Genomic DNA, 26,524 nt, shown 5'->3' on the forward strand with positions numbered 1-26,524 from the left:
CTTGGCATTTTTCCATTGTTGATAAACTTTTGTAATTAAATAATCACTGGAGAAGAAAATATGTGGCTTAGTGGAAAAACTGAATAAACCAATATGCAAAATATAGATATTTTAAAACATCAATTTGAATTTTTCATTTTGAATAGTTTGTAATAACTAGAACATTCTTGAATAATGTCATTTATTTCACTTAATTGAATTTTTTGCGTTGCCAGAAATTCTTTCTGTTTTTGTCCTCATTATCCATGTACTTTATGCAAAACAATTTAAAAGTTCTTAGATTGTTGAAGATAGTCTGTTTTTTTACAGTCTTCTTTTTGGCCTTCATTTTTGATTCTTCAATTTCTTATACCAGTTGCCTTTTTAGTCAGTTGACATACCCTATCGATTCTGCCTTCACGTTGCCTGTCACACATGTATGCTCCTTTGCACAGCTTCTGCCAGCACTTTTTGCCAGGCCTTTCATTACCTGTTGGGGTGAACTATGGCTTTCCATCTTCTGTGTCTTACACAAGCAGCGATTTGGTTTCTCAGCTTCCTGTTACGTGTCTTAATCAACCCTTTCTACATATTGCTGATTGATTGATTGATTGATTTATAACCCATTTATCATTGTCTTATTCCCCTGCTCAAATATCTCTGCCGATATTTAAAGCCTTCTTTCTGTCTTTGGCCCCAGCTTAACCTAACAGATCAGTTTCTCACTATTGTATAACTTTCCTTCTAAAGAGAGCAATTTATCATTTCTAAATCTGCTTCAGTAGGTTTCTTCAATAATGCTTTTATTTATATTGTTCTTAAATCCAACATAATTCCTTTCTTCTTAAGTTTAAGAACATTGCTTTTTTTTTTTTCTTTCCATATTATTTACTGCATTCTGCCTTATTGCCAGACTTTTAACTACCTTGATTCTAGGTTAAACTTCCAGGGTAATGACTGTATTCCATATGTTATATGTGTACCTAACATAGTGCCTTCTACACTGTAAGGATTCAAATATTAATTGAATTACTAAGCTTACTTAAATGTACAATCAAGATGTAATGAAACTAAAAGTTTTATTGACTTCAGAAAATAGTCTTTTAGAAGACTTTGGAAAATAGTCAAATTACCGTGTTGACTAAAGTCTTACTAAGCACCTGCTTTCTTATCTTTCGGTTTCCATCTTTCAGTCAAATCTCAATTAAATGAGGAGTTTGATTTTTAATGCCCAGAGAACTTAGATTTTGCTATCATTTTATTTGGGGGATTAAAAAAATAGACAAATAGACCACATACCTAAAAATTGACTTACCGTGGTGAGATCAGAAATATTATGGATGGCATTTTTTTAAAGCATAATTATAAATTCTTAAACTTTCATAATAGGTTTGAACATCTGTTCAGACTAATTGGTAGACTAATGACCTCCTGGAGTTAGCAAGCAAGAGAGTTCCATATCTTACTGAGCTCAAGTTTGATTTGTTTTTAAAATAATAGTTCTTACTTCTGTGGTTTTGAAGAACTAACCCAGTTAACTATATATAAATGGATGCCTGTGCCTGTGATTTGTGGCAGAAGGATCCATATTGAGTTTACTGCTACCGATGTTGCTTTTGCATTTACAGTTTTCATTCTAACATGAAAAATTGGTATTTATATTTTTTCTCATAAAATTATTAGAAATACAGTGAAAGACACACACATTTTGGTGAAGCCCATCATGAGGAAAATAAAAATACTTCACCTTTTCATAGAACAAACACTTAAAGTTGTCTAAGCTTCTCATTCTCTTATTTAAGCTGAGGTCATTAATTTTAAGCATATTTGTGACTTGTTTTCAAAAGCTGATCCTCTAATATAAATATTATTTTGGTTTACATATTACATACTATTTAACATTAAAAAGCAATTAGAAGTTGTTTGGTAGGTATGAATTTTCTTTGTTGAAACAGTGGATGTTACTTTTGAATACTTGAAAGTCCATTACAGGAGGGCAAAAATGCTTGTTAATTGTCTGTTCTAGTGTCAAGCGTAGAAATAATAACAGTTTAGAAGGCAACATTATAATATTTGCCATTTATTATTTTGTTAGATTTCTTATTACAGAACACAAGAGGGCATGAAAGCAGTTTAGGCAAATATATTTTAAAATGTTTTTTAACCAAATTCTTTGGCATGCTTATAGACTTGAAGACTAAAAATATTTAAGACACAAAGGGTTTCTCTTAATATGAAAATTCTAAAAATAGTCTAATTTTTATGAAGATTATAAAACTAAATACAATTATAATTTATGCTTGGAAGTTTAAGTATAAAATTAGTTTAAAAAATTTTAATGGCTATATTAAGAGATATTCTGTGCCAAATATGTTTACTGAATGAAAAAAATTTTAATACCCTTACCTATGAAGTCTTAATTTCTCTACAGGGTTCTGAAAAATGTCTATTTTCTTATGCTAATTTTGTCAAATTGAAGTATATCTTTAATTCCATGAAAGTAGAAAACAAGAAAGAAGGACACTGTTCCTTTGCTAAGATTTGACATGTTAACATTATCAAAAATAAATCACATTAAATTTCCCATGTAACCTCAGGAAATTCAAGCTATTGCATGGTGTTCATTTCTCTCAAGGATTAATGTATTCAGTAAACTAGACTGGGTAAATCTCAACCTCACTTACTTATGTAAAAGTAATGTATTATTGAATTCCTTGACATAGAATTTTATTTAAAGATGAGTTGTTACTTAATTTGATGGACACAGTGTTAAAAAAAATAGAATAAAAAGTTGCCCAGTTATTAATTATAAGGTAGCAAGAACTGTATTTGCCTATTTAAAATAACTTATTGCTGTTTTTCTGATATAGTGGTAATTAGCACTCACTGATAGATTACTAGATTATAACAGTTGGAAAATATTTGTTTGATATGAGATTCCCAAACCTTTTATCTGTAGTTAGGATTAGTAATTTCATAGAGTTCCAACATGAATTGAAGATCGGAGACACAAAGATTAAAGTTAGATTAAGTGGAGTAAAGTAAAAAAATTGACAAGATTTATTGCCACTTACATGATTTTAAGAATGGAAATAGAACTATTGTTCTTTGAAACATTTGGAAGTTATTGTAGTATAGGAAACTTGTGTAAATTTTATAACTCTAAAGTTGCTATATATCTAAAATTAGAAATCATTGGCTTTGTGCAGCTTCTCTACAATGATAGAAAGTCTTTTTTTCTTTCTTTTATTCAGATTTTAACAGCTGACTTCTGGTATACAAAAAGGCTGACTTAAATAAAGTTAGGAAGTTAGTTTATTTAATGCACTGGTTTTTACCAGTATACTATATTAATCCAGAACATTTGGCTTAGACTCAAGCAAAGTGAGGAAGGAAGAAAAGAGGCTAGTGCTTTAATTTTCTTCCTTCCCTTTATTGTCGGTTTATTCATATATTTATAGGCATAGTGCCCTTGATCTTAGAAAATCAATCTCTTTTTCATAATAAACTTGAATTTCAAAGTTTCCCTATCTTAGAGTATATATACAGGGTTGTTTCTTGGTTCTTAAATTTTAAAATCCTGATAAATTCTACAATTTTCTGCATTCAAAAAAAAGGATAAAGTTTCACACATAGTTCATTATTTTTGATGCATCAAATATTATAGCGAGTATACTATACCAGAAAACATAATGTAGTGACATAGAAAATTCTGAATTATTTTGATTGGAGACCATAATTTTTGTTCTTATATTAAAGTGCTATTCCACTTGTCATTTATATAAATAGCTCTATAGCTTGTGGCGTAGAAACAAATACACCTCATAAAAAAAAGAAAGGGATACCTGTGTCAGTTACATTTTAAAGTTATACACTGTTTTAAGGCTATGTATTTATTATTTAGAAAATATGACTTACATGAATATCTTCTGATGGACATAGTATTGACAAAATATACACAATATTACTTTAACAGACTGCCATGCAACAAATACATTGTAATGAAGAAATTGAATATATATGACCTAATCTAATCTTGACATTTACATCAAAAATTTACAACATAACCAATACTTAAAATGTTTTTTCTTATATTTGGCAGTAATTTCATTTTTTTACAATTTAAATGTGGGCTTAATGAAACTTAGATTTTTCCCTAGTCTGTGACAACCTGAGGTACTAAACATTTTTCTCTTATTTCACTGTCTTCAAAGGTAATTTTTTTGTTTCTTTTAGGATCTATCCAAGAATTGTGTATTACAGCATTATTAGGCAGAGGATCAGCTTCCACTATGGAAACAACTCGCTTTTTCATTTTACTTTTCAAGACCTTCTGAAATTTTTGTCTGGTAAATGCATATAATAAAGGGTGAAATATAGTTGTTCCATAAGCCATGACTAGAAAACACAACCTTAATTTTACTAAAAGGTCACTTGGGCCTAAACATAAAATGGTAGTATTTAAAACAGAAATGGGTGTCCAGCAGAGAAGAAATGTAGAAATAATCAATAAAGACATCCTGAAGACTCTTTTTTGCCTTTCCCGTCGCTCACGGTGTCGTTTCACGGCTCGCCGGAGGGCGATTATTACAGAGACTGAAGTTCTTACACCAAAGACCACATTTCTCCCACCACTGCTTTGTGACATGTCTGTAGTCTCATGCTGTGTGGTTAGAGAAATTGTCTTTTTCTTTCTTGTTTTCTTCTTCTGCCCTGTTGAAAATCTTGTGCCGATTCGAATGTTAAGAGCCTGAAGGATTTTGGTGTATGTGATTAACATTACTATGACAGTGAAAAAGAATATTGGGATCTGTACTAGCAGGTGGTAATACATTCCCAGTTCGGTGTAGTATTCATTTGTACTGACACACAAAAGTGTCTTGTTTTCCCACGTATTTCCACTTTGAAGACTGAAAAAATTTACCTCAATAAAGGGGATCAGGAAAGAGAAAAACGAAAAGATCCAAATGGATATCATTAGCATTACAGCTCTGCCCATTGTCAGAATTCGGTTTGCAGGTTTTACAGAGATGTCATATCTGTCCAAAGTGATAGCAAAAACGTTGATTGCTGTTGAGACACTTGCAAAAGATACACAGGCCTCATGGAAACAGCAGATGAGAGCAGTGTTACTCTCCAGTGAAAGCAGAAGGATAACTATAGTTAGAGGAATACATCCCACACAAATTATTACATCAAGTACATGAAGATTCATTGTAATAATGTTACTGACAGAGTTGATTAAGTTGGATTTCATGCAGTAAAGTACCAATACGGTAAGGTTGCTGCCAAGTCCCAACACAATTTCTAACATAAGAAATCCGGTGAGAGACACTTGAAAGCTTAATGGATATGATAGTGGTTGGTACATATTGGTGTTGATGTCATCAATGTCATCTCGCACTGTAATGTTAGATTCAGACTGCATGTTGATTTCCAGAATGGGAGAAAAACACATTCTTTTGGAGCAGTTGGTGTTTTTCCTAGAAAGTGAAATAGAATAAACTCTTTGATATTTGGCAATTTAAATGACGTATAAAACATGTGTTCCTTGTTTTTTAAAAAAAAGTTTTTTTATTGTGTACTTGGCTTAATTTTTAAGTTTCTAAACTATTAATGGCAAAGGCAGAATTAGGAGACATCGAGGTTGCATTGTTTTGATGTAACAGGGAATTGGATTTTCCCTTTAACTCCTACATAGTTGAAAATAACTCAAGATCCCCAAAGATTTTCCTCATTTGGGTTTTTCAGGCTTTTTGAGATATGGTATCTTTTTGTACAATAAAACTACTCAGTATGCAAAACTAATTTTAGCCTGGTGTTTTAATATTTCATTTTAAAGTGTTGTGAGTAGGTGGGTAATAAATGCTATTTTAATATGTTCTAGCATAATTAGTGTAGGTGTAATTATTCTCATGAGATTTCAAATGAACAGGACAAAAGTTCATTTAAAATGATAAATGGCACAGAGCCCTAGTTGTTTAAAATCATTTTGTCCATGTTCTTGGTTGAAACTCTTATTCAGGAGTCTACAGTGTGCTTGGGGATATTTGGAACTCTCTCCCCTAGAAAGTAGGCAAATGATAAATATTACATATTTTGTAGTGCAAATGCTCATCAAACTTCATAATGGACAAACTTATGTAATAAAAATTGGATCAGAAAGGACATTATGTTAAAGTAGAACACCACAAAACTTGGTAAATGAGTACTAATCACTCCAGTGAATGATTTATTTTGTGACCACACCCTCTCATTTATTGTGGAAGAAAGAAATTGAAATTTAATATCATGTTAAGTAATAATCATTTTTGGAGTGGTTTAAAAGGCCATATCATTTGATTTTATATGTTTAAACAGGATTTTTAAAGTAAAACATGAAATTTTGGAAAAGGAGTATCTGAAAGCCCATTTTCTGAGGAATCTTTTTTAAAGTTATACATTCCATGTGAAACCTTTTGTAAATAAATCACCCGGTGTGTATAATTTTGAGGAAAACAACAATTAAAAACAATTAAAAAATAAGCTCTTTTGCCAATTCATATAAATCTATATTTTAATATATAGAGGGTTAGAATAATTTATAAAAATAATGTCTGACTTTCTGGGCTAACAGGTCAGTAATAATTATATTCAGTTAACATAAAATCATACAACCAACTATATTTCACATTTCAAGTACAGCGTTTTGACTACAAAATCATAATCAAACATAAATTATAAAGACTAATAATTTCCAAGATTCATGTTAACCTTTCACTTGGTATAATCTTCGATAGCTTTTAGAATACAATTTTATTTATGCATATTATTTTAGGGGCGATATTTCAGAAACACAGATGATAACATTATTAATTCCTTTGAGCTTGGTATATAGTATTACTAAAGGCATATACTCAAATGAAAGTCTTAGCTAACAGTGAAATCATATGAAAATGGAAAATTTTAAGTGTGCCAGATTTTCAGAACTGACAGATTAAACATCAGGTCTTTGTCATCAGATTTATAATTAGATGAAGCAGAAATGCCAAGTTAGAGGGTAACTAAGTAAAACGTGTCTCCTCTAGAGCAAGATTGTTTTCTTTTGTAAATGTTAAACAGTGTGGTACGGTGCATGCATCTTCTGACCTACCTGTTTGCTGCTGCCTTATTGGCCTTTTGGCTCACTATAGCAGGTTTTCACAAATTGATTCATGATGTCATTGACAGATTTTGACATGAATTTTTACCTGACAACAGTGAAGTAGCTGTGTTTTATTTCATGTCTTGTAGAAATTCTTTCATTTTCTCTCCAATACTTCAAACTGCATGAATTGTGAGATTTAGTTGGCTGATGGATTTCTAAAGACCAGTACAAAATATTTGTGTTTGTTTTGCCTTAAAAAGTCACGACCAAGAGAAACTTCCTCAAATTATAGGAATTGTGTTTCCCTTTGAGGGAATATATGATAGTGTCTCTTTATTTTCCAGAACATGTGAAAACAAAAAAGGAGACATACGGTTTCTAGCTTCTAAAATGTATTTCGACATCCTTCTGTTACAAATGTAAATCTGTATCTATAGCAGTCCTCATTAGTTTGAAATGATTTCTTGATCACATAACTTGCTTTGTATTATAAATCCAGTCCATGTTCTTTTGATAAAAACCATCTGCTATTTAATTTGATTTGTTTTCATTAGAAGAGGATACATAGTCCTAAAACTCAGATGAAAAAATCCTTTAGTAATATCAAGTGCTATGAATATCTGAATATTTAGTGCAGAAAATACATGATAAAGCTTTATTTAGCTTGCTGCTAATATATGGCATTCTCTTTTTGGCATTCCATGCCTCATTGTTTCTTCAGGAAACAGCTCCACAATCCCGGTATGTTAAAGTATAAACTCCCCTTTTAAAAATGCTCACCATTTTGTTCTCAGGCTTTCGCAGTTAAATTGTTTTTCTTTTTGTGTCTATTTTATATAGCATCTTCTTAGGATGATTGCTGTCCATGTGTTATATCCCAGCAGTAATGTGGACGTGTATTTTCTGGTTTTAACTCCTTAATGTCTTAAATTCATGTGTCAGAAGAATATCCTGCAGTTTTTGGTTCAGGCAGCTATAGAGATGTTTGATCAGATGCATTCTTCATATTGTCACTTGTAAATACTGAATTAGCTGCTGTGGGCCCTTGTGAAAAAGAAAAAAAAATGGTTAAGAAATAGGGTTCCTAATAATTTGCAATTAACACAAGTTACTTTAGTTTTGTTGACTTCGACACCGTACACAGTAATTTGTTATCAAAGTAAGCAAACTGTATTAGTAGAGCCACCACCCATACATAAATTTAAGGGATTCTTTAAATATTTTCTTTTCCTAACAGATTTTGCAAACGTTATGTTATTTAGTAATAGAGGTAGCATTATAAATATAACCGTGAAGGAGAGGCTGCAGTTTAAAAGTAATTTCTGCTCTCAGTTTAGAGCTAGCCTATGTTTTCAGAGATTATGATCAATTAGCATATACTACACATACTCTCATTCTCTCTTGCCTTTACAATAAATTTAACACTGTTTCCTACTGGGAAATATTGTAGCTTGCTTAATTATTAGCACATGGTTTGAGTATCAACTGATTAAAACATATCCCATGATAAGATGCTTATAAATTTCTACTGATGGGTTGTTCATGTAGTTGAAATGCAAAAGGTAATGCAAAATGTAACTGCAAATTAAATAATTTTCAGTGAACATGCCCGATAATGAACTTAACCTAAAACTGAGTAATAAATAATAGCTAAATAGTAAACCTGGTCATTTTAAGAAATAAAAGCATTTTTTGAGCACTTGAGAAAAACTATCCTGATGACATTAAGAATATTCAGTAGGTCTGAAGTGACTTAAAAGGTGATGTTTTCCTAGTGAATCAACAAAGAAAATTTTTGGTATTTAACATTGCATCCTAAAAAAATTACATTTAAAATGTTATGTCTTAAAAGAAGTCGATCTAAACAATACATGTTTAGCAATAAATAGAATTAAGCAAATAAACTGTTAAAATTTAGGTTGAAATTTTTCAAAGTAATTTTACCCCACTATGCCAGTTCAAAAGCAGCTTATACTGTTAATAAGGGAACACATCTTACCTCCGCTAAAGATTTGATACATTCCTGATGTAGTTGAAGCGTTTCCAGTTTTGATTGATTCATTTTGTTCACTTGTTAGCAGAGGACTGGGGGAAGAGGGTCATAAACATCTCTTCAGAAAAGACCTTAATGAAAATATGTGTCTGTACTGTGCCATTGTCTCAGCGGTCCTGCTAATGTATGGGACGTGTGGTGCTGCCGAGAGGCTGCTGCAGTCTCTCACTCTTCCTACTGTGGAATCAATAAGCGTCTGAAAAACGTAATGAAGTAATTGAACATACTGAAGGCTTCTTGTCTCCAGAGACAACATTTAGATTCAGTCTCTAAAAAGGAATGGCACTGCTTTTCAGAGGAAAGCCAGTTCTGAGCAGCTTTTGCAGAATGACAGCCTACCTTGTCGCTTCTCTCCACTGCAGAGAGATGCAGTGCGTTCACTAATTTTGATTGGTCAGTTGTATTGGGCTTAAACCGTGCTTCATATGTATAACAGGGATTCCCCCCCTTCACTGTTTTATATAAGAATGCTTTTTTAAAAGGCTATATTTATAAGTTGTTGTATGCTGCTCTTAAATAGAATATGAGTAAATTAGTCTTTTAAAAATGTGTATTCTATTCTGGTTTGTTGTTCACTTATGCCAAACATTAAAAAATACAGGGGGGTGGAGGGGGTAAGAGAGAATTGCATGGTAAAAAGTGTATATTCTTTCTGAAGCCTAGATGATTGCACTCGGGAATATTTTCGTCATCTATATGTTTTTGGTTGAGATTCTTTGTTCTACAAATAGAAAGCCACTGCATCTTTACTGTGAACCACATTGAATTTCAACTAGTTTGTTTGTATTCAAGTCATCTTTTCTGTGTATTTCAAATTGTTGTGAGCATCTCAAGGTGTTAAACCTTGTTACGACTGCAGTATTCATTCAGGTGTTCATTCATTCCATTCATTCATTCAGAATATTAATGAGATTGCTCCAAGGTGGTTCTACTCAAAAATGTTTTTTTTTTTTTAAATGCTATTACTGTTAGCATAATCTCAATGTATAAAGATTTAATCATGTTCTTTCCTTTCAGATTACTCCTCTGTCTTCACCTTTGGTAACCCTTTTATTTAGTAGATATATAATGATCAACTGCCATAATGTTTTATTTCACGTGGCTATTTCTATTTTTGACCTGGGCAGTTATAATGGATTGCTGTGCCCTAAATAGTATATGTAGCTGTGTGTGAAAGTTATCGGGTAAACAAGGCAGTAAAGGAAAAAGGAAACTAGTAGTTATGTGTCTTCACAAGTTATAAGGCTAAACCATTTTAAGGTAGATTGTCAAAAGAATAAAAACAAGTAGAAGTAATTAAAGTATGACTTTAAGATTAAATTTCTATTAACTTTGTTTACCTACACTCAGTATTGAGGAAAGTGCTTTTTTAGGTTTGAATATATAAAGTGGCTGGATTCTGTGTTCACAAAATAGAAGACCTTGCAAATGACTGAATTATTAGCATATTGATCATCACCTATTTCCATTATTTTAGGAATATCAGAATTCATTTTTAAAAATGTATGCTAAATTTTTAATTTGTAACTGGAATTGTTCTTTTATAATTTAAAAAAGCAGTATACATTTTTGTAATCTTGAAGTGTTTAAGCTTCACAGGGGGCTGGCTGAGTAGTATGTGAGTTTTGAATTGCATTTGTATAGAAGTTGAGAGTAATGTGGAAAATTTTGATGTGAATTCCTAAAATTTTATGCACGGCCTTGGTAATGCTAAATATTAAAATGTTGTTATGCTACTTTTCATGCATTTTGAAGGTTGCAGAACAGGATGTTGTTAGAATGCCAACCATGTTGAAAGATAGCATGCAAGTACAGGGACACACCGTGTTATTTTAAGCTTCAGACTAAAACCAGAGCTTCAAACTAAAATTGGAGGAAAGATATTAGCATCATTTGAAACTTGTATTGGGGACAAGAAATCATTAATGTAGTGAAATGCACAGAGTGCTTTTCTGCCAAAGAGTTCAAGTATACTTATGTTGATCATCAAAATGCCCCTATGAAGTAGAGGCAACCAAGACTCAAAGAAGTTTAAGGACTTGAAAAAGTCTAGGTAAGTTAGTAGCAGAGCCAGTGTTGGACCTCTGTGACTTCCTCCCCCTTCCCCCATCTCCCCATAGTTGGCCCCCTTTCTGGAAAATTCTGAAGATACTTGGGACTTAAAATTGGATGATTTGGGTTCAGTCACCGCTTATTAGTTATATGACTTTTGGCAAGTCAAGCATTCTTTGGGACACAATATAGCTTTGATTCTTTTTTCTGTGTTTTCTTTAGCTCTCTGTAATACAGTATTCCCAAGTTAGACTCTTTTGAAAAAAAACAAATTCTATCTCTGTAAGAAATAATGGCAGCAAAAAAGCTCAGATTTGGACATTGCACTTTATTCCCCGTGCAAGTAAGTGACTTGTGATTAAGGATACACAAAATACCACAAACAACAATTATTTTTATTGCACACAACATTTAGTATCATTTTCCTTTTAAAAATCACAGATTGGTTTAGTGATTTATTAGCAGGATAATCCTAACTACATTTGTTTTGTTTTTAACACAGATGAAAATATCTAAAATACATGATTCAGAATTAGATTATACTATTTTCACGAAAAAATTAGTCTCAAATTATGTCAGAATTACAAAGATTTTTATTTCCATAGTAACAAATTTTTACACTTTTGCATTTAATATATTTCGTATTTATAGAAGATACTAATTTTAAACAGTTGGTGACTTAAGACCAGATATTTTGTTATAAAATAATTTTATAGATTAATTATTAATTAGCTAATTGATGACCTAGAAAAACAGTTTTACCTTACAAATGATACCTAAGTTATAGATATGAATCTAAGCCCCAAATATCTCCGTTAAAATCCTTTCACTAAGTTCTGGGGTTTTTTGTTATAAATATTTTGATTGCATAAGAATTTCAATTCCTAACATTTTTGATATGAAAGTCTTTGATTTTTAATTGCATACATCTGTTGCCTTAAGTTTGAACAGCCGTGAATGTGAGAGAGTGATTTATTGTTCACATTTACATTGCACTGTTCATATCAGGTCATTTTTATCCAGCTTGTGTCTACTTCTGATGCTACTTCTTAGATGATTCTGAGTTTGTAAATAAAAAAAAAATTCAACTTTGTGAAATATTATAATTAGTGACAACTGAAAAGTGCTTTGAAACTGTTTGTAAAATATATATGCAAAAGCAGTTCCTAACTGCTGAAAAATGCACTTTTTAAATTGTATGGCTTCAAGGGTGCTTTTTCAATGAATACTTAATATAGCTAACTCTCAACTCTCTCTGATACTAAAGCCCAATGAAGAAAGGATTATTTTGGTTGAAAGGCAATTCAGAAATTTCATTTGGCTTCTCAACTTTAAATTTCTTTCACAGCAAATGTTTTACCAGAAAAATAGAAATGGACCATCTGCTGAAACCTTCATCAAATGGGGAGTAGCCAAGGTAGCAGAGAGTCAATAATCTTGATGATTCATTATTGGTATGAGAATAATTGAAAACTGATTATAATTAGATAAAGTACATGCATAAGAACCATATTCTTTTAACAGAAAAACTCCACAAAATGTTCCTCCCAGCCTTTCTACTTAACCTAAGTTGGACATTTAAAATTTTTCATTTTCATTTTTTACACTATGTATTTGTAAGTCAGTTGTCAGCATCACATATATTATAAAAATAAATACATGGCTTTCCCTTCCATTTTCTCATCCAAATCTAGATTTTGGACTCTGTGACTATTACTACTTCTTAATTTCTGTTTGTTGTCCTAATGTTGGCATGTTGTTTTGGGGGCCTTGTCCCCTTGGGCCTCTGCTCCAAGTTTTTTGGGTTTCTATTTTCACTGACTTATCTTCTTCTTTACATTCTTAAATATTATGGATGCTTTTTGTTGATATTTTTCTCTTACACTTATGTCAAAGAATTATACAGTCATGTTTGTGCCTTTTTTTCATTGGCTTCTCTTCTTGCTTTTCTGCTACTTCATTTTCTTTCTGTAATTCTCCTTTGTAGTTTATTATGCAAAATCACATTCATTTCTGTATCCTGAAACCAAGTCAGTTGATGAACTAGATAATATATTCTGATATTAGATTTGATAGGAATGTATTGGGAGAAGTACTCTGCCAGGAGCACTGAGCATTCCTAAATGTCCTGGGGTCTGCTGGGTATTGCTGGGTATACCAAGATTACAAAAACCTGAGTGTTCTTTGTCTGGACCAGTTCTCAGGGTTGTGTTTGAAGCTAGCAATCTTGAGCTATGCAGTAAGGACTCCTTACTTGTTATAAAAATGGTCAATTTTAAAGCTCAGTGTCATTTGGCTATAATGCAAATCCACTGTATATAGAGTATTCATCTAGGCCCCTCTGCCAAAGGAACTTGGGTGGGAAGGTGAACTGTCCTCTTCTTGCTGTGTCATGGGTGATAAGGCCCTTTCCTGGTGACCAAGGCATCTTAGGTCTTCTGGCAGCATCCATGACAAAAACAGACTAGCTTCATAACTTGCTAGTAGAGTAAAATCGTAGACCCATCGTGATTTTTGACAGTTTTAAAATAAAGACGTGATGTTGACAGAAACATAGCTTCCTGCAAGAGAAAAGACAAGTGCCCTTGTGGGCCAGTTTAGTAGCAAATGCTCTTGTTGAAGTGGGAAGCTAGTAGATCCCCTGCTGACTTACCTGTTGATGAATATTTAGAGGCTAAGCAGTGAGACCTAGAACAGAGCTGCCTGAATGATGCTTTGGTTGATGCTTACTCTCTAGGCTAGAGAAGGAAAGAATGTTATTACGTCAATAAGGCAGTAAGCCTCTGGGCCAAAAGGTGTCAGCAATGGGTATGAGTAGACTGAATACATTATAACTTTCTTTTTTGAAGTCAAGTAGGCAGTTTGAACATATACGTAACTCTTGCTTATTGGTGCAGAGCCCTTCTTTTTACCCTCTGATTCATCTCTTTCCCTTTAATCTCAGCTGCTTAGGGTAAAGCCTAGTATGGTAGGGAAACATCAAGGATGGGGGTGGGGGGAATTCAAACTTTTACAGCTCTGTTGGATAGGGGGCCCAAGCACCAGCCTACCTGGTCCTATGGGGAGAAAGCACTGGAGGTGGCAAGGGAGGCTGAAGGCTCTGTGGGCTGCACGGTGGAGCTGTGGCAGTGTGCACAGGGCAAACTAAGGATGCCCAGGCTCTTGCAGGAGCTGGGAGGCACGGGGGAGGAAGTTGCACTGACCCCAGGGTGAGGAGCCAAGCAGAAGAAAAGCCTCGCACCACTTCAGTCCTCCTGCGCAGGCTAGCCTCCCCCACTTCCCCACTATGATGTACTCCCCGTGCTCCCGGTCAGAAAATAATGTCTTCTCCTGGCAGCTGTGGCTATAGTCCCTTTTATGTATGTGTTAAATTCCTTGGTCTGTGTTCCCGCAGGGGGGAAAACAGTCAAATTCAAGAAAAGCTAGAGTGTGGGTGGAGTCTGGGGGCCTGTTCAATATACTGTTGTTCTGGCTTCCTCTGCCAAATGTATATTTGGTATTGCCATTTTTACTTCTACGTGCTTACACTGTGAATGCTTATGAGTTCACAGGAGATTCTCCCTTCGTGGGATGCTGCATGTCCCCTTCCTGAGTGATCCAGCACAAACAATGGATTATCCCTAGAGGAGAGAAAAGAAAATCACAGCTTTAGTTAAAGACACAGGGCTGCTAAGGTACTCAGGCCATTTCTTAGTACAGCAGTGCCACCTGCCTGACCCAGCTTCCAAGTGCATCTCTTTTGAAGAGGCCTGCTGTTCAGGTCTTGGGAAAACTACGCACCTGGCCCATAGACTCCTTGCAAACTCTCCAGCATGATATTGCTGTTTTGTGGGTAGCTTGACTCAGACTTGACAGTTAACAAGAAAAGGACCCAAGAAATTGCACTGATCAAGTGCAGATGGTTTATTTAGCGATGCAGTGGGCCTGGCCTTAGTGACATCTTGGTGTCCCAAAAGTGACCCCTTTTGGGAGAAACTGTATCTCTATCCTGAAATAGTATCTCTCACTTCTTGAAGCAAAGGCCCTAGCTCAGTGGAGCCCTTGATTTATAGAAGTTCCTGTAAATACCTTGGCCTGGTTCACTTAGGGTTCAGCCCAGATATATACTGGTGGTATCCAGTTTGCTGCTGCAGCTTTTCAGCCAGGGCCAGCGACAGAAACTGAGAGTGAATGTCATCGCTTGACTCTGTTGTCATAGCTCTGACCAGTACACCCCTTGAAGAGCATTGTGGGTGTTCTTATGGACCCCGGGACTTCTCGAGCTGTGGCCAATAGCCCAGCCTTCAGGTGTGCCACTTGGAAGATCTGCAGATCAAAAACATCTCTCTTATAAACATTCATTATAGCAGCAATGTCCACAATAGCCAAACTATGGAAAGAACCTAGATGTCCATCAACAGATGAATGGATCAAGAAGATGTGGTATATATACACAATGGAATACTATGCAGCCATCAAAAGAAATGAAATCTTGCCATTTGCGACAACATGGATGGAACTAGAGCGTATTAGGCTTAGCGAAATAAGTCAAGCAGAGAAAGACAACTATCATATGATCTCCCTGATATGAGGAAGTGGTGATGCAACATGGGGGCTTAAGTGGGTAGGAGAAGAATAAATGAAACAAAATGGGATTGGGAGGGAGACAAACCATAAGTGACTCTTAATCTCACAAAACAAACAGGGTTGCTGGGGGGAGGGGGTTTGGGAAAAGGAGGGTGGGATTATGGACATTGGGGAGGGTATGTGCTTTGGTGAGTGCTGTGAAGTGTGTAATCCTGGTGATTCACAGACCTGTACCCCTGGGGATAAAAATATATGTTTATAAAAAATTAAAAATTAAAAATTAAAAAAAAACACCAAAAACATCTCTCTTTGGGTCTGCAAACTATGTAAACAGATTGTGGTTGTCAGTCAGTTTGGCTTACTCAAGCCCAGTTTGCTGCCACTTCTACCCAGATCCATTATTGTTTTGGATATAGCAACAGAGCTGTCATAGGGACCAGGCAACCGCTGTGTCCTGGGTTTTGGGAAAGGGGATTCCTCAATGTCCCTTCCCTACTTCCATTTGTAGGACTAATTCTTTTTCCTCCCTTAGATGTATAGGTTTTGTTTTGTTCTGTTCTATTTGCTGTTTACTTACCCTAGCTCTGATGGATTTTCAACAATGTCCAGAGAGTGGTAGGATTTGTTGCACTTCGTTCAGTGGTTTCAGGCCTTTTTTTCCCTCTTGTATTAGAGATGGTAGAAAGGAGCCAGACTGGACTTTATGCCTTGCCCTTAATGGCTGCTACTGTCACCACTCCCATGCCAGGAGGGGTGCCTTGCGGTGCCTTTTACTCTGCACCTAATCTTTGTGTGTGTGTGTGTGTGCATACCTGTTGAGGTTTTTGAAGAAGCATTGGGTGCATACACCTTCTCTTTTTTGTTTGTGGCCTCCATAGGTTCTGTATCTCTTGCTGGCACACCTTTAGCCTCTAGCAATTCATTAACAGCTGTAAGGGATTACTTTGACTGGTATCCACTGTTGTTTTCCGAAGGGTGCTCATGTCCTAAATGTTCTTCAAGGCACCTGGTTTTTCTTTAGAGTTTGAGTTGGTTGGTTGCCCTATAACCTCAGCTGTCCTGGCAGCTATTTACCATGATATTAGATTAATGTCATGACCCACTTGGTTGTGGTAGAATACCCGATAAGATATTGCACGATTTGGGACACCTGCGTGGCTCAGTGGGTTAAGCCTCTGTCTTTGGCTCAGGTCATGATCCGAGGGTCTTGGGATCAAGCCCCACATTGGGCTTTCTGCTAAGCAGGGAGCCTGCTTCCCGCTCTCTCTCTGCCTGCCTCTCTGCCTACTTGTGATCTCTCTCTGTGTCAAATAAATAAACAAAAATCTTAAAAAAAAAAAAAAGATATTGCACGATTTTATTTGCAAATATTTTTTTTTTTTTTTTTTTAAAGATTTTATTTATTTATTTGACAGAGAGAAATTACAAGTACACTGAGAGGCAGGCAGAGAGAGAGAGAGAAGGAAGCAGGCTCCCTGCTGAGCAGAGAGCCCGATGTGGGACTCGATCCCAGGACCCTGAGATCATGACCTGAGCCGAAGGCAGCGGCTTAACCCACTGAGCCACCCAGGCGCCCTATTTGCAAATATTTTGATGAAGTCTTTTGTCTGTATATTCATAAGAAATCTTGATTGGCCATTTTCTTTTATTGTAATGTTTTTGTCTGGTTTTAGAATCAGGACAGTGTTGGATTTGTAGAGTGAATTGAAAATGTTTTTTCTTTTTTTAGTTAAAAAAAAAAACTGTAAAAAAAAAAAAAAAACCTATGTAAGATCAAAACCAAGCCTTCATTACACATCTTGCAAATTCAAAAGATAAGATATATGAGCCCAGGAGGTTTTATATTATTTAAACCTTTTAGTTATAAATTGAAATAATTTAATGGATGATGGATTCAGATTTTCTATTTTCTTGTGTCTGTTTTGATGATAAGTATAGTGTGAATTTTTGTTTATATCATTTAATTTGCCTAATTTATTAGCATCCATTTGTTTTTAACAGCTTCTCACTATATTTTAGTTATCTGTAGGATTGGCACTGTATCTCCCTTTCATTACTGATAGTGGATATTTGTATCTTCCTTTTTCTCAGTTTGCCTAGAGTCATACTAATTTTACTGATCTTTTCAAATAACCAGCATTTGGTTTCACTGTTCTTAGTGAACAATGTTCTTATTATTATTTCTATTTTATTGATTTCTGCTCTTACCTTTAGTATTTCCTTCCATCTGCTACATTAGTGAAAGTACCTTTAATAGACTTTAATCTCTTTTTATCGACTATATGCTCAGTACAATGTTTTACTGACATCTCACAGATCTGATTATGTATATCACTCATTTTAGTATGTTAATTTCCCTTGTATTTCTTTGCTGACACCTGTGTTATTTAAAAATTTTTCAATTTCCAAGTATTGGGTAATTTTCTAATTTTTTGTTATTTACTTCACATTTAATTCCATTAAGAGAAAATAATTGGCAAAATTACAGTATTAAAAAATGCATTTAAGTTTGTTTAATGGCCCAAAGTAGTCTGTCTTGGTGAATGTTCCATGTTTGAAAATAATGTGTTTTCTCCCATTGTTGAGCATAGTGTTTCTTAAATGTTAAATAGGTCAAGTTGATTGATAACATTGGTCCCATATTCTCTAGCCTTCATGATTTTATTTTTGTTTGTTTTACTAGCTTTATACTGAGTAACATTTAACTGAAAGAGGAGTTGTAAAATTTCCATCTATAATTCTGGACTGGTCTATTTCTCCTTGTTCTTTTTCCAGTTTTTACATCATGTATTTTTACTGGGTATATGCACATTAAAGAGTATAATGAAATGTATGTCTTTAACCATAATATTAATTCTTGTTCTGACATCTGCCTTGTCTGATTTCAGTGTAGCTAGTTTGTTTTGTGGTTTACATCGTATACATATTTTCTCAGTCTTTTTACTCTTCTGCATCTTTGTTTTAAAGGTATGTTTATTGCAGATTGTAATAATTTGTTTTGGCTTTTTTTTTTTTTCTATTTTGATTTCTGTCTTTTAACTGGAGTACAGAGCATTTACAGTCAACATAATTTTCCATATCATTAGATTTAAGCCCTCCACTTGACATTTGTTTTGTTTGCTCTATGTGTTATTTTCTCATTTTTTTCTTCCTTTTCTCACCTTTTTTTTTTTTTAAATTTTTTATTTTTTATAAACATATATTTTTTATATACATATATTTTTATCCCCAGGTCTGTGAATCACCAGGTTTACACACTTCACAGCACTCACCAAATCACATACCCTCCCCAATGTCCATAATCCCACCCCCTTCTCCCCAACCCCCTCCCCCCGGCAACCCTCAGTTTGTTTTGTGAGATTAAGAGTCATTTATGGTTTGTCTCCCTCCCAATCCCATCTTGTTTCATTTATTCTTCTACCCACTTAAGCCTCCATGTTGTATCACCACTTCCTCATATCAGGGAGATCATATGATAGTTGTCTTTCTCTGCTTGACTTATTTCGCTAAGCATGATACGCTCTAGTTCCATCCATGTTGTTGCAAATGGCAAGATTTCATTTCTTTTGATGGCTGCATAGTATTCCATTGTGTATATATACCACATCTTCTTGATCCATTCATCTGTTGATGGACATCTAGGTTCTTTCCATAGTTTGGCTATTGTGGACATTGCTGCTATAAACATTCGGGTGCACGTGCCCCTTTGGATCACTACGTTTGTATCTTTAGGGTAAATACCCAGTAGTGCAATTGCTGGGTCATAGGGCAGTTCTATTTTCAACATTTTGAGGAACCTCCATGCTGTTTTCCAGAGTGGCTGCACCAGCTTGCATTCCCACCAACAGTGTAGGAGGGTTCCCCTTTCTCCGCATCCTCGCCAGCATCTGTCATTTCCTGACTTGTTGATTTTAGCCATTCTGACTGGTGTGAGGTGATATCTCATTGTGGTATTGATTTGTATTTCCCTGATGCCGAGTGATATGGAGCACTTTTTCATGTGTCTGTTAGCTATCTGGATGTCTTCTTTGCAGAAATGTCTGTTCATGTCCTCTGCCCATTTCTTGATTGGATTATTTGTTCTTTGGGTGTTGAGTTTGCTAAGTTCTTTATAGATTTTGGACACTAGTCTTTTATCTGATATGTTGTTTGCAAATATCTTCTCCCATTCTGTCAGTTGTCTTTTGGTTTTGTTAACTGTTTCCTTTGCTGTGCAAAAGCTTTTGATCTTGATAAAATCCCAATAGTTCGTTTTTGCCCTTGCTTCCCTTGCCTTTGGCAATGTTCCTAGGAAGATGTTGCTGTGGTTGAGGTCATATAATAATTTTTGATTGAATATTGACCATTGTGTTTGAACACTGTAAATGCATTTTGTTGTCTTCCTTTAAAGAATGTTGCACTTTGTTCTGTCAGGTAATCAAGTTACTTGTGGATCAACTTGATCCTTTTAAGGTTTGTTTTTAAGCTAAATGGGGTAAGCTTCAGAGGAAACTACTGTAAGACTAGCTTAGCTCTACCATTAAGGCATGATCCTTCAAAGATATATACTGAATGCCCCTGTGTTCAATGGCATCTCTTCATTTCGTTCTTCAAGCTAGAATATGTTGTAGTGCTCTCGTTGTGAACTCTGAGAATTGATCAGTTTGCAGGCTTTCTGGTTGTTCTTTGCCTGGCCTTTTTGAGTCTCACTGTATGTTTTCATAGCAATTTTTTTTTTTTTTTTGAAGATTCGAGAAATCCTAAAAACTAATTTCTGGAACTGTTTCTCTGCTTAGCTTGCCTTTTTTTTTTTTTTTTTTTTTTTTAAATTTTTTTGACCTGCTTCCCCTTCCATTTACCTCAGCCTTCCTTAATTCAGATTTGTCCCTTGAACTCATCTATAGACCATTAGTTATGCCTTGCTGGGGTTTCCTTTTATGTTGTAGGAGAATGTGTATTTAGGCAGAAAGACTCAATAATTCTAGAGCTCACTTCATTTGTTTCCTAGGAATCACAGCCTTGCTCTCCTTTTGTCCAGGATCTGAAAACAGTAGCATAAAGTTAGTCCAGTTTTCCAGTTGCTAGGGTAAGTCCTATACCAATTACTCTATTAGGTTGGAAGCAGAAATTCCAAATTTGTTTTAAAAACTAATTATCCTATAATTTCTTTTAGTAACTAATTATGAACCTTCTTGGGGGATTCTCTTTACTGCTGTCTTTAAGTGATTAAACTCTTTGTTTTACTTTTTATGCCTTTTTACGTTATAGTCTAATAATAGGCTGGTGGTATTTTGTGTCCTGTAATTTAGAGTCTTTGCATTTAAAATATTCAGCCTGGACAGTTTTCTTTCATAAGTGCCTCTGTTACTTTTTTTTTCCTCCCGTTAGAGAAAAAAGATAACAGTGCTGGAGAAAAGATCACATAGTTATGCAGATTAAGGGCTTTACAAATTTATGTCTTCTGTCATTTCTCCTTCTTCCACGGGTGCTATATTGACTAGGGGTTGGGAAACTTTTTCTGTAAGGGGCCAGAGAGTAATATTTCAGGCTTTGCATGCCACATACAATCTGTATTGCATATAATTCTTTGTTTTCTTTTCTTACTCTTCAAAAATGTAAAAACTAGTCTTAGCTTTAATGCTTGGTCTAAAGGTCTTACTTTGGTCACCTGTAACATAGATCACTACAACTTTGTTCAAGCCACCTTCCTTTCTCTCTAATTTATACCAGAAACCCTTACTTTTTACTTCATTGATAAAATAGAAGTTTGAATTTTGTCAACTTCTTGCTTCCTGTGCATCCCATCTTAAAGCCTGTTTAGATCTTTGGTTATTTATCTGTCTTTTATTGTGTCATGAGAAGACAATTACATATCCTTACCTTTAAGCCTAAATGTACTCTGTGGATTCCTGCTTTAGCCCTTTTCAATGTTCATTTACAACTTAAGTTCCATTTTGCTATCATATGGATTAACTTCCTTTATTCTTCCAACTATACTGTATCAGTGTGTGCTTATTTGCTTCTGCCATTTAAAATTTTGCATTTATGACCTCTCAAAATGTTGATTTTAAAGGGTAAAAAAATCCAAACTACCACAGTGGTTTATCTTAAGTACTTTCAGTTGAATTCAAATTGGAAATGGAAGAAAATTCCTTTTAAGCTGTAATAAAAATATATAGGTAGAAGATATTTTTGTGATACATACTTATGAGTTAGTTGATCTTGGCCATGTTTTCCTTCATTTTCCCTCAATGAGAATGTAATAAGACTAATGAATTAAAACATTTCAAGCAAAGACGTTCTTTGTTGGAAGGGATATAGTTCTCTAAAAGGCAAAACGTCAAGTACAGAAGTGTGTGTGTGTGTGTGTGTGCGCGCGCGCGCACGCGCGTGGGGGGGGTTGTTGTTGTTGTTTTTAATTCAGGAATCGGACTAAATCTAGGCACATTGTGTCACAGGCATCACCTCACAAATCTGCCAACGCATGTCCTTTCTGAGCTTCAACACAGCTGCTGTCCCAACCAGTCTCTCTTCTTTCCTCTCCTTGACAGTGATTTGCATTAGTGTTTGGTTAATGATGGGGAAGGAAAAAATACAAAAGAATCCCTTCCTCATATTTCTTATGATATTATGGATTTTGAAAACAAACAGTAATATAAGTCAAGTAGCAGTGACTTCTGGATCACTCTCATACCAGGAAACATGAAGGGAATTGGGTGTTTTAAATATAGATGAATCCATTTATATAAAAAATAGACTTTAAGGAATAAGGTTACTTGTAAAGAATAAAGGCACATTAAAAAACTACATGTTCTTACAACAATTTGTTCTATTCTTTTTTTTTTTTTTTGTAACATAGTTATTCCTCCCCCGCTCCCCACACAACAGATTTGTAATGTAAGAATAGAATCATGGTGCAGCCTGCAATTCCCAGAGGTAAAACACACAGTACTAGACTTCCATCTGTAGATTTTACTTTTCAGAGTTTATCTATTTTTTTGAGTTCAGTTCAAATTTGAAATCATTTTAAGCTTTCAAGGACTGTATTTATGTTAGGTTCTCTTAAGTGGCTACATCATGGAACAGTTATTTATGCTCTGTGCTAAGTGTTTTTTTGCGAGGTGCAGTTATCCTTTGATTATTCTTTTGCAATCATATATACTACAATTTGGCAGTGCTTTGTGTCTTAAATTTTAATTGCTTGCTTTTGTCTTGTTTGATTAGTTTTGTAATTGTCTTTTACTCTTGGATTTTCCCCTCCCTCCTCTTTTTGTTGGACATACAATGGCATCATTAATGAGTGTTTTATCTATTTGAGTAAGTTTCTAAAATTAGTTTTGAATTGGGTGTTTTACATATGTAAACATAACTCAAAATTATTCAAAGTTGAAGAAAGATGCTCTGAATGACCTGGAAGCTTTCATAATACAAGAATTTAATATTCTTAAATGCATGTTTGACATTATGCTTTGATGTGAGGGTATTTGAGTCTAGAATAAAAGAACTTTATTGATATCATAATAGCTGTGTCAGATATTTAAATCCGTTGAATCATAGATGAACTCTTACACTGATAGAATCAAAACTGTGCCATGCTGTTATGCTCTTTTTTTTGAACATGTGATGTAATGAAGATATTTCAGTTAAGTTAAAAATACATTTGTTTTCACTAGCTTTAGAAAGGAGACCAGTAAAAGTGTTTTCACAATGACTTATGTTACCTGGGGAAATTGCTGTGTGAAAACATTAGATGAGTTAACATTTTAGGTTTTGACTGTTTTTCACTTGTCTTGGAAGATAACTTGGTTTTTAGTGACATGTTCATTTGTAGAGACAACAGTGTGTAACACATGTTGGTGTTGTTGATGTTCAGGGAGTCATTTAGCTAATGTGTGAGCCTAGGCCTGCCCATTTTCCCATACTTCTCCTGATTGGCTCTCTGTATTTTTCAGATTTTCATTAATGATACCATGTGGAATAATTCTTATAAGAGTCACATTTAAAAACCAGGGAATTCTTGAAATTCCTATCATTTATATCTTCTGAATGTACTATGTTAATATGGGCAATTTGACTGTTGTACTTACAGCTGCAATTCTTTTATGTTGTGGAGACATGACTATTGTTCAGGAGATTATTTTAACTAAAATCAAAATCACCATAGAGGAAGTTTGATCACTTGGTTAATCATTTAACAAATACTTTGTTAGTACATCCCAGTGTCGGATGGTATGTAAGCGGCTTAGGTAAACAATGATAAATAACAAACTTATAGTTTATTAAGGGAGACAGATAAATAAATACACCATGATAGTACTTATACTAGACTTAGTAGGGTCAATACAGGTCAAGTATGAGGTACTAAGAAATCATAAGAGAGGCACTGCTCTGGAGGGAGATGATTAGGGAATGCTTTCTGGAGGAAGTAAATATGCTGAGAGATATGAATGATATTAGGTATTAGGCAGATCAAGGGGATGGGTGCTTGTTCAGATCAGTGAAAAAATACCAGATCAAAGAGACCGCCTTTCCTAGAAGAAGTTTGAGGTAGGGAAGACAAAGGAAGAAGACAGAGAAGTGTTGGGTGATGGAGCCAGATAGTAACTGGTCATGCAAGCCATGTTGGAGGATTTGAACTTTTACAGGAGGGCAATGATAATTCCAATTAAGGCATGTAAGTAACATGATCAAACTTGCATTTTAGAAAGATCATGCTGACAGCAATGTCAAGTGGTTTGGAAAGTTGGGAGTACAACCTTAGATATGGGGAAACCTAGTTTGTTAAGCAAGAGTTGATGGCGGTAAGAATTATTGGGGTATTGAGGATTGGAACAAAGTAATAGGATCCATTTTAAAGGTATATAGAAACAGTGAGATTTGGTGAGAGGAACAGGACTATCTGGACAAGTTAAGTGGACAGTAGGGCTTCCTGAGTTATGGCTTTTAGGAGGAGTGATTTTGTGAGGGATGATTGTTTAAGTGTGTGGGGGGACATGTTGAATTTGAGGTGTTTATTGGACACAGGTGTATGTATGTAATAGGGAACTGCTTATGTGTGTTTGAAATCCAGGAGAAGAAGAAAATGCAGATCTGAAAGTTGCAGTGTATACTTGGCAATTGAATATGAAGGGCTATAGAGTTGGGTCCCCCAGAGGGAGTGGAAATAAGGCTGAACCCTGAGAAACTATGATAAGTAAGGAGGACATGGGAAGAGAATACCACAGAGATGACCAAGAGAGGCAGTGACTTGAGGGCACACTAGAGGTTGTGCTATCCTGGAAGCAAAGAAAAGAGAGCGCTTTAGGGCTGGAGTGGTCGGCATTGTTCGATGTTGCTAAGACTTCAAGTAAGATGAGATTGAAATTGGTCTTGGGATATAGCCCCCCCACCTCCGACCCTGCCATGAGTCAAGGACCTCAGCAAGCACAGGCACTGAGATGAAGTGAACACTGGTGTAAGCATGTTATTCACGTTACTCTTCCAGAGAAGAAGTAATTTCAGGTGTCAAGCGCAGTTACTAAAGCATTTCATGTTTTGTGGAAGAGGGGAGTCAGTAAGAAAAAAGCCAATTGTGGAAACTTATTTTTAAAGACTATGGTTATAACTGGGATTTAATCTAAACTCTACCGGGACGCCTGGGTGGCTCAGTGGGTTAAGCCGCTGCCTTCGGCTCAGGTCATGATCTCAGAGTCCTGAGATCGAGTCCCACATCGGGCTCCCTGCTCAGCGGGGAGCCTGCTTCCCTCTCTCTCTCTCTCTGCCTGCCTCTCCATCTACTTGTGATTTCTCTCTGTCAAATAAATAAATAAAATCTTTAAAAAAAAAAAAAAAAATAAAGACTATGGTTAGAATAAAAATCTGTTATTTGAAATTTTATAACTTGAAACTTTAGATTACAAAAGAGAAAGAAAAATAGGTTTTATAAGTATAGTCTGGATTTGAAATAACTGGGATTTAATCTAAACTCTACCGGGACGCCTGGGTGGCTCTGTTGGTTAAGCAGCTGCCTTCGGCTCAGGTCATGATCCCAGCGTCCTGGGATCGAGTCCCACATCGGGCTCCTTGCTCCGCAGGGAGTCTGCTTCTCCCTCTGACTCTGCCTGTGCTCGCTCTCGCTCGCTCTCTCTCTGACAAATAAATAAAGAAAATCTTTAAAAAAAAATAAAATAAAATAAACTCTACCAATTACCAGGAGTTTCATCTTATACATAATGATAAATGGTTATTGGCAGAATTTAATGAGATAACGTATGAAAAAATATTTAGCATGATGTCTGATGGCATCATGTGTGCATGTGTGTATATGAATATGTGATATATTGAGCACCTTATATATAACTATACTGGTTAATAACTTCAGAGTACCTTTTCTCTTGGTATCGTGGTTGGTTGTCTCTTGTGTAGTAAATGACACCTGGAAGTTACAAGTTTAAAACCACATTTATAAATCACATTGTTTCTGTGGGTATGGTACTCAGAATAATAGGCCCTAAAGTTGCTCGTGTTCTGTTTCCCAAGACTTGTGAATACGTTACATTATCTGGCAAAAGAAACTTGGCAAATATGATTAAGATTATAGACCATGAGATAGGGAGATTATCTGGATTGTCTGAATAGACTCAGTGTAGTACATGAGTTCTTAAAAATGGAGAACCTCTCCCAGCTGGTGTCAGAAGGCATGAGTCAGAGATAAGGCAGAAGGGGGTTCACAGAGATTCACACTGTGAGATGGCGGCAGAGGCTAGGAGCCAAAGAATGCGGGCAGCCTC

At 35.1% G+C, this 26,524-nt stretch overlaps 2 protein-coding genes across 5 annotated transcripts in view; one reads left to right on the plus strand and one right to left on the minus strand.

Moving 5' to 3' along the window:
• Nucleotides 1-26,524, plus strand: part of COG5 (component of oligomeric golgi complex 5) — a 300,018-nt gene that overhangs the window by 72,720 nt on the left and 200,774 nt on the right. The gene's annotated exons all lie outside the window — the stretch shown is intronic.
• Nucleotides 1,648-9,526, minus strand: GPR22 (G protein-coupled receptor 22). Of its 4 annotated transcripts, none has more exons than XM_059170813.1 (3): nucleotides 9,105-9,526; nucleotides 7,886-8,149; nucleotides 1,649-5,462 (listed from the first exon to the last, which is right to left on the minus strand). In XM_059170813.1, exon 3 carries the CDS (start codon nucleotides 5,435-5,437, stop codon nucleotides 4,136-4,138), a length of 1,302 nt encoding a protein of 433 aa, XP_059026796.1. In that variant the 5' UTR covers nucleotides 5,438-5,462; nucleotides 7,886-8,149; nucleotides 9,105-9,526; the 3' UTR covers nucleotides 1,649-4,135. The 4 variants fall into 4 exon arrangements, with proteins under 4 accessions (XP_059026793.1, XP_059026796.1, XP_059026795.1 ...); XM_059170812.1 differs by having other exon boundaries at nucleotides 7,209-8,149; XM_059170811.1 differs by having other exon boundaries at nucleotides 7,112-8,149.

Source organism: Mustela lutreola, chromosome 4 (assembly GCF_030435805.1).
Source record: "Mustela lutreola isolate mMusLut2 chromosome 4, mMusLut2.pri, whole genome shotgun sequence".
Taxonomy (NCBI): Eukaryota; Metazoa; Chordata; class Mammalia; order Carnivora; family Mustelidae; genus Mustela; species Mustela lutreola.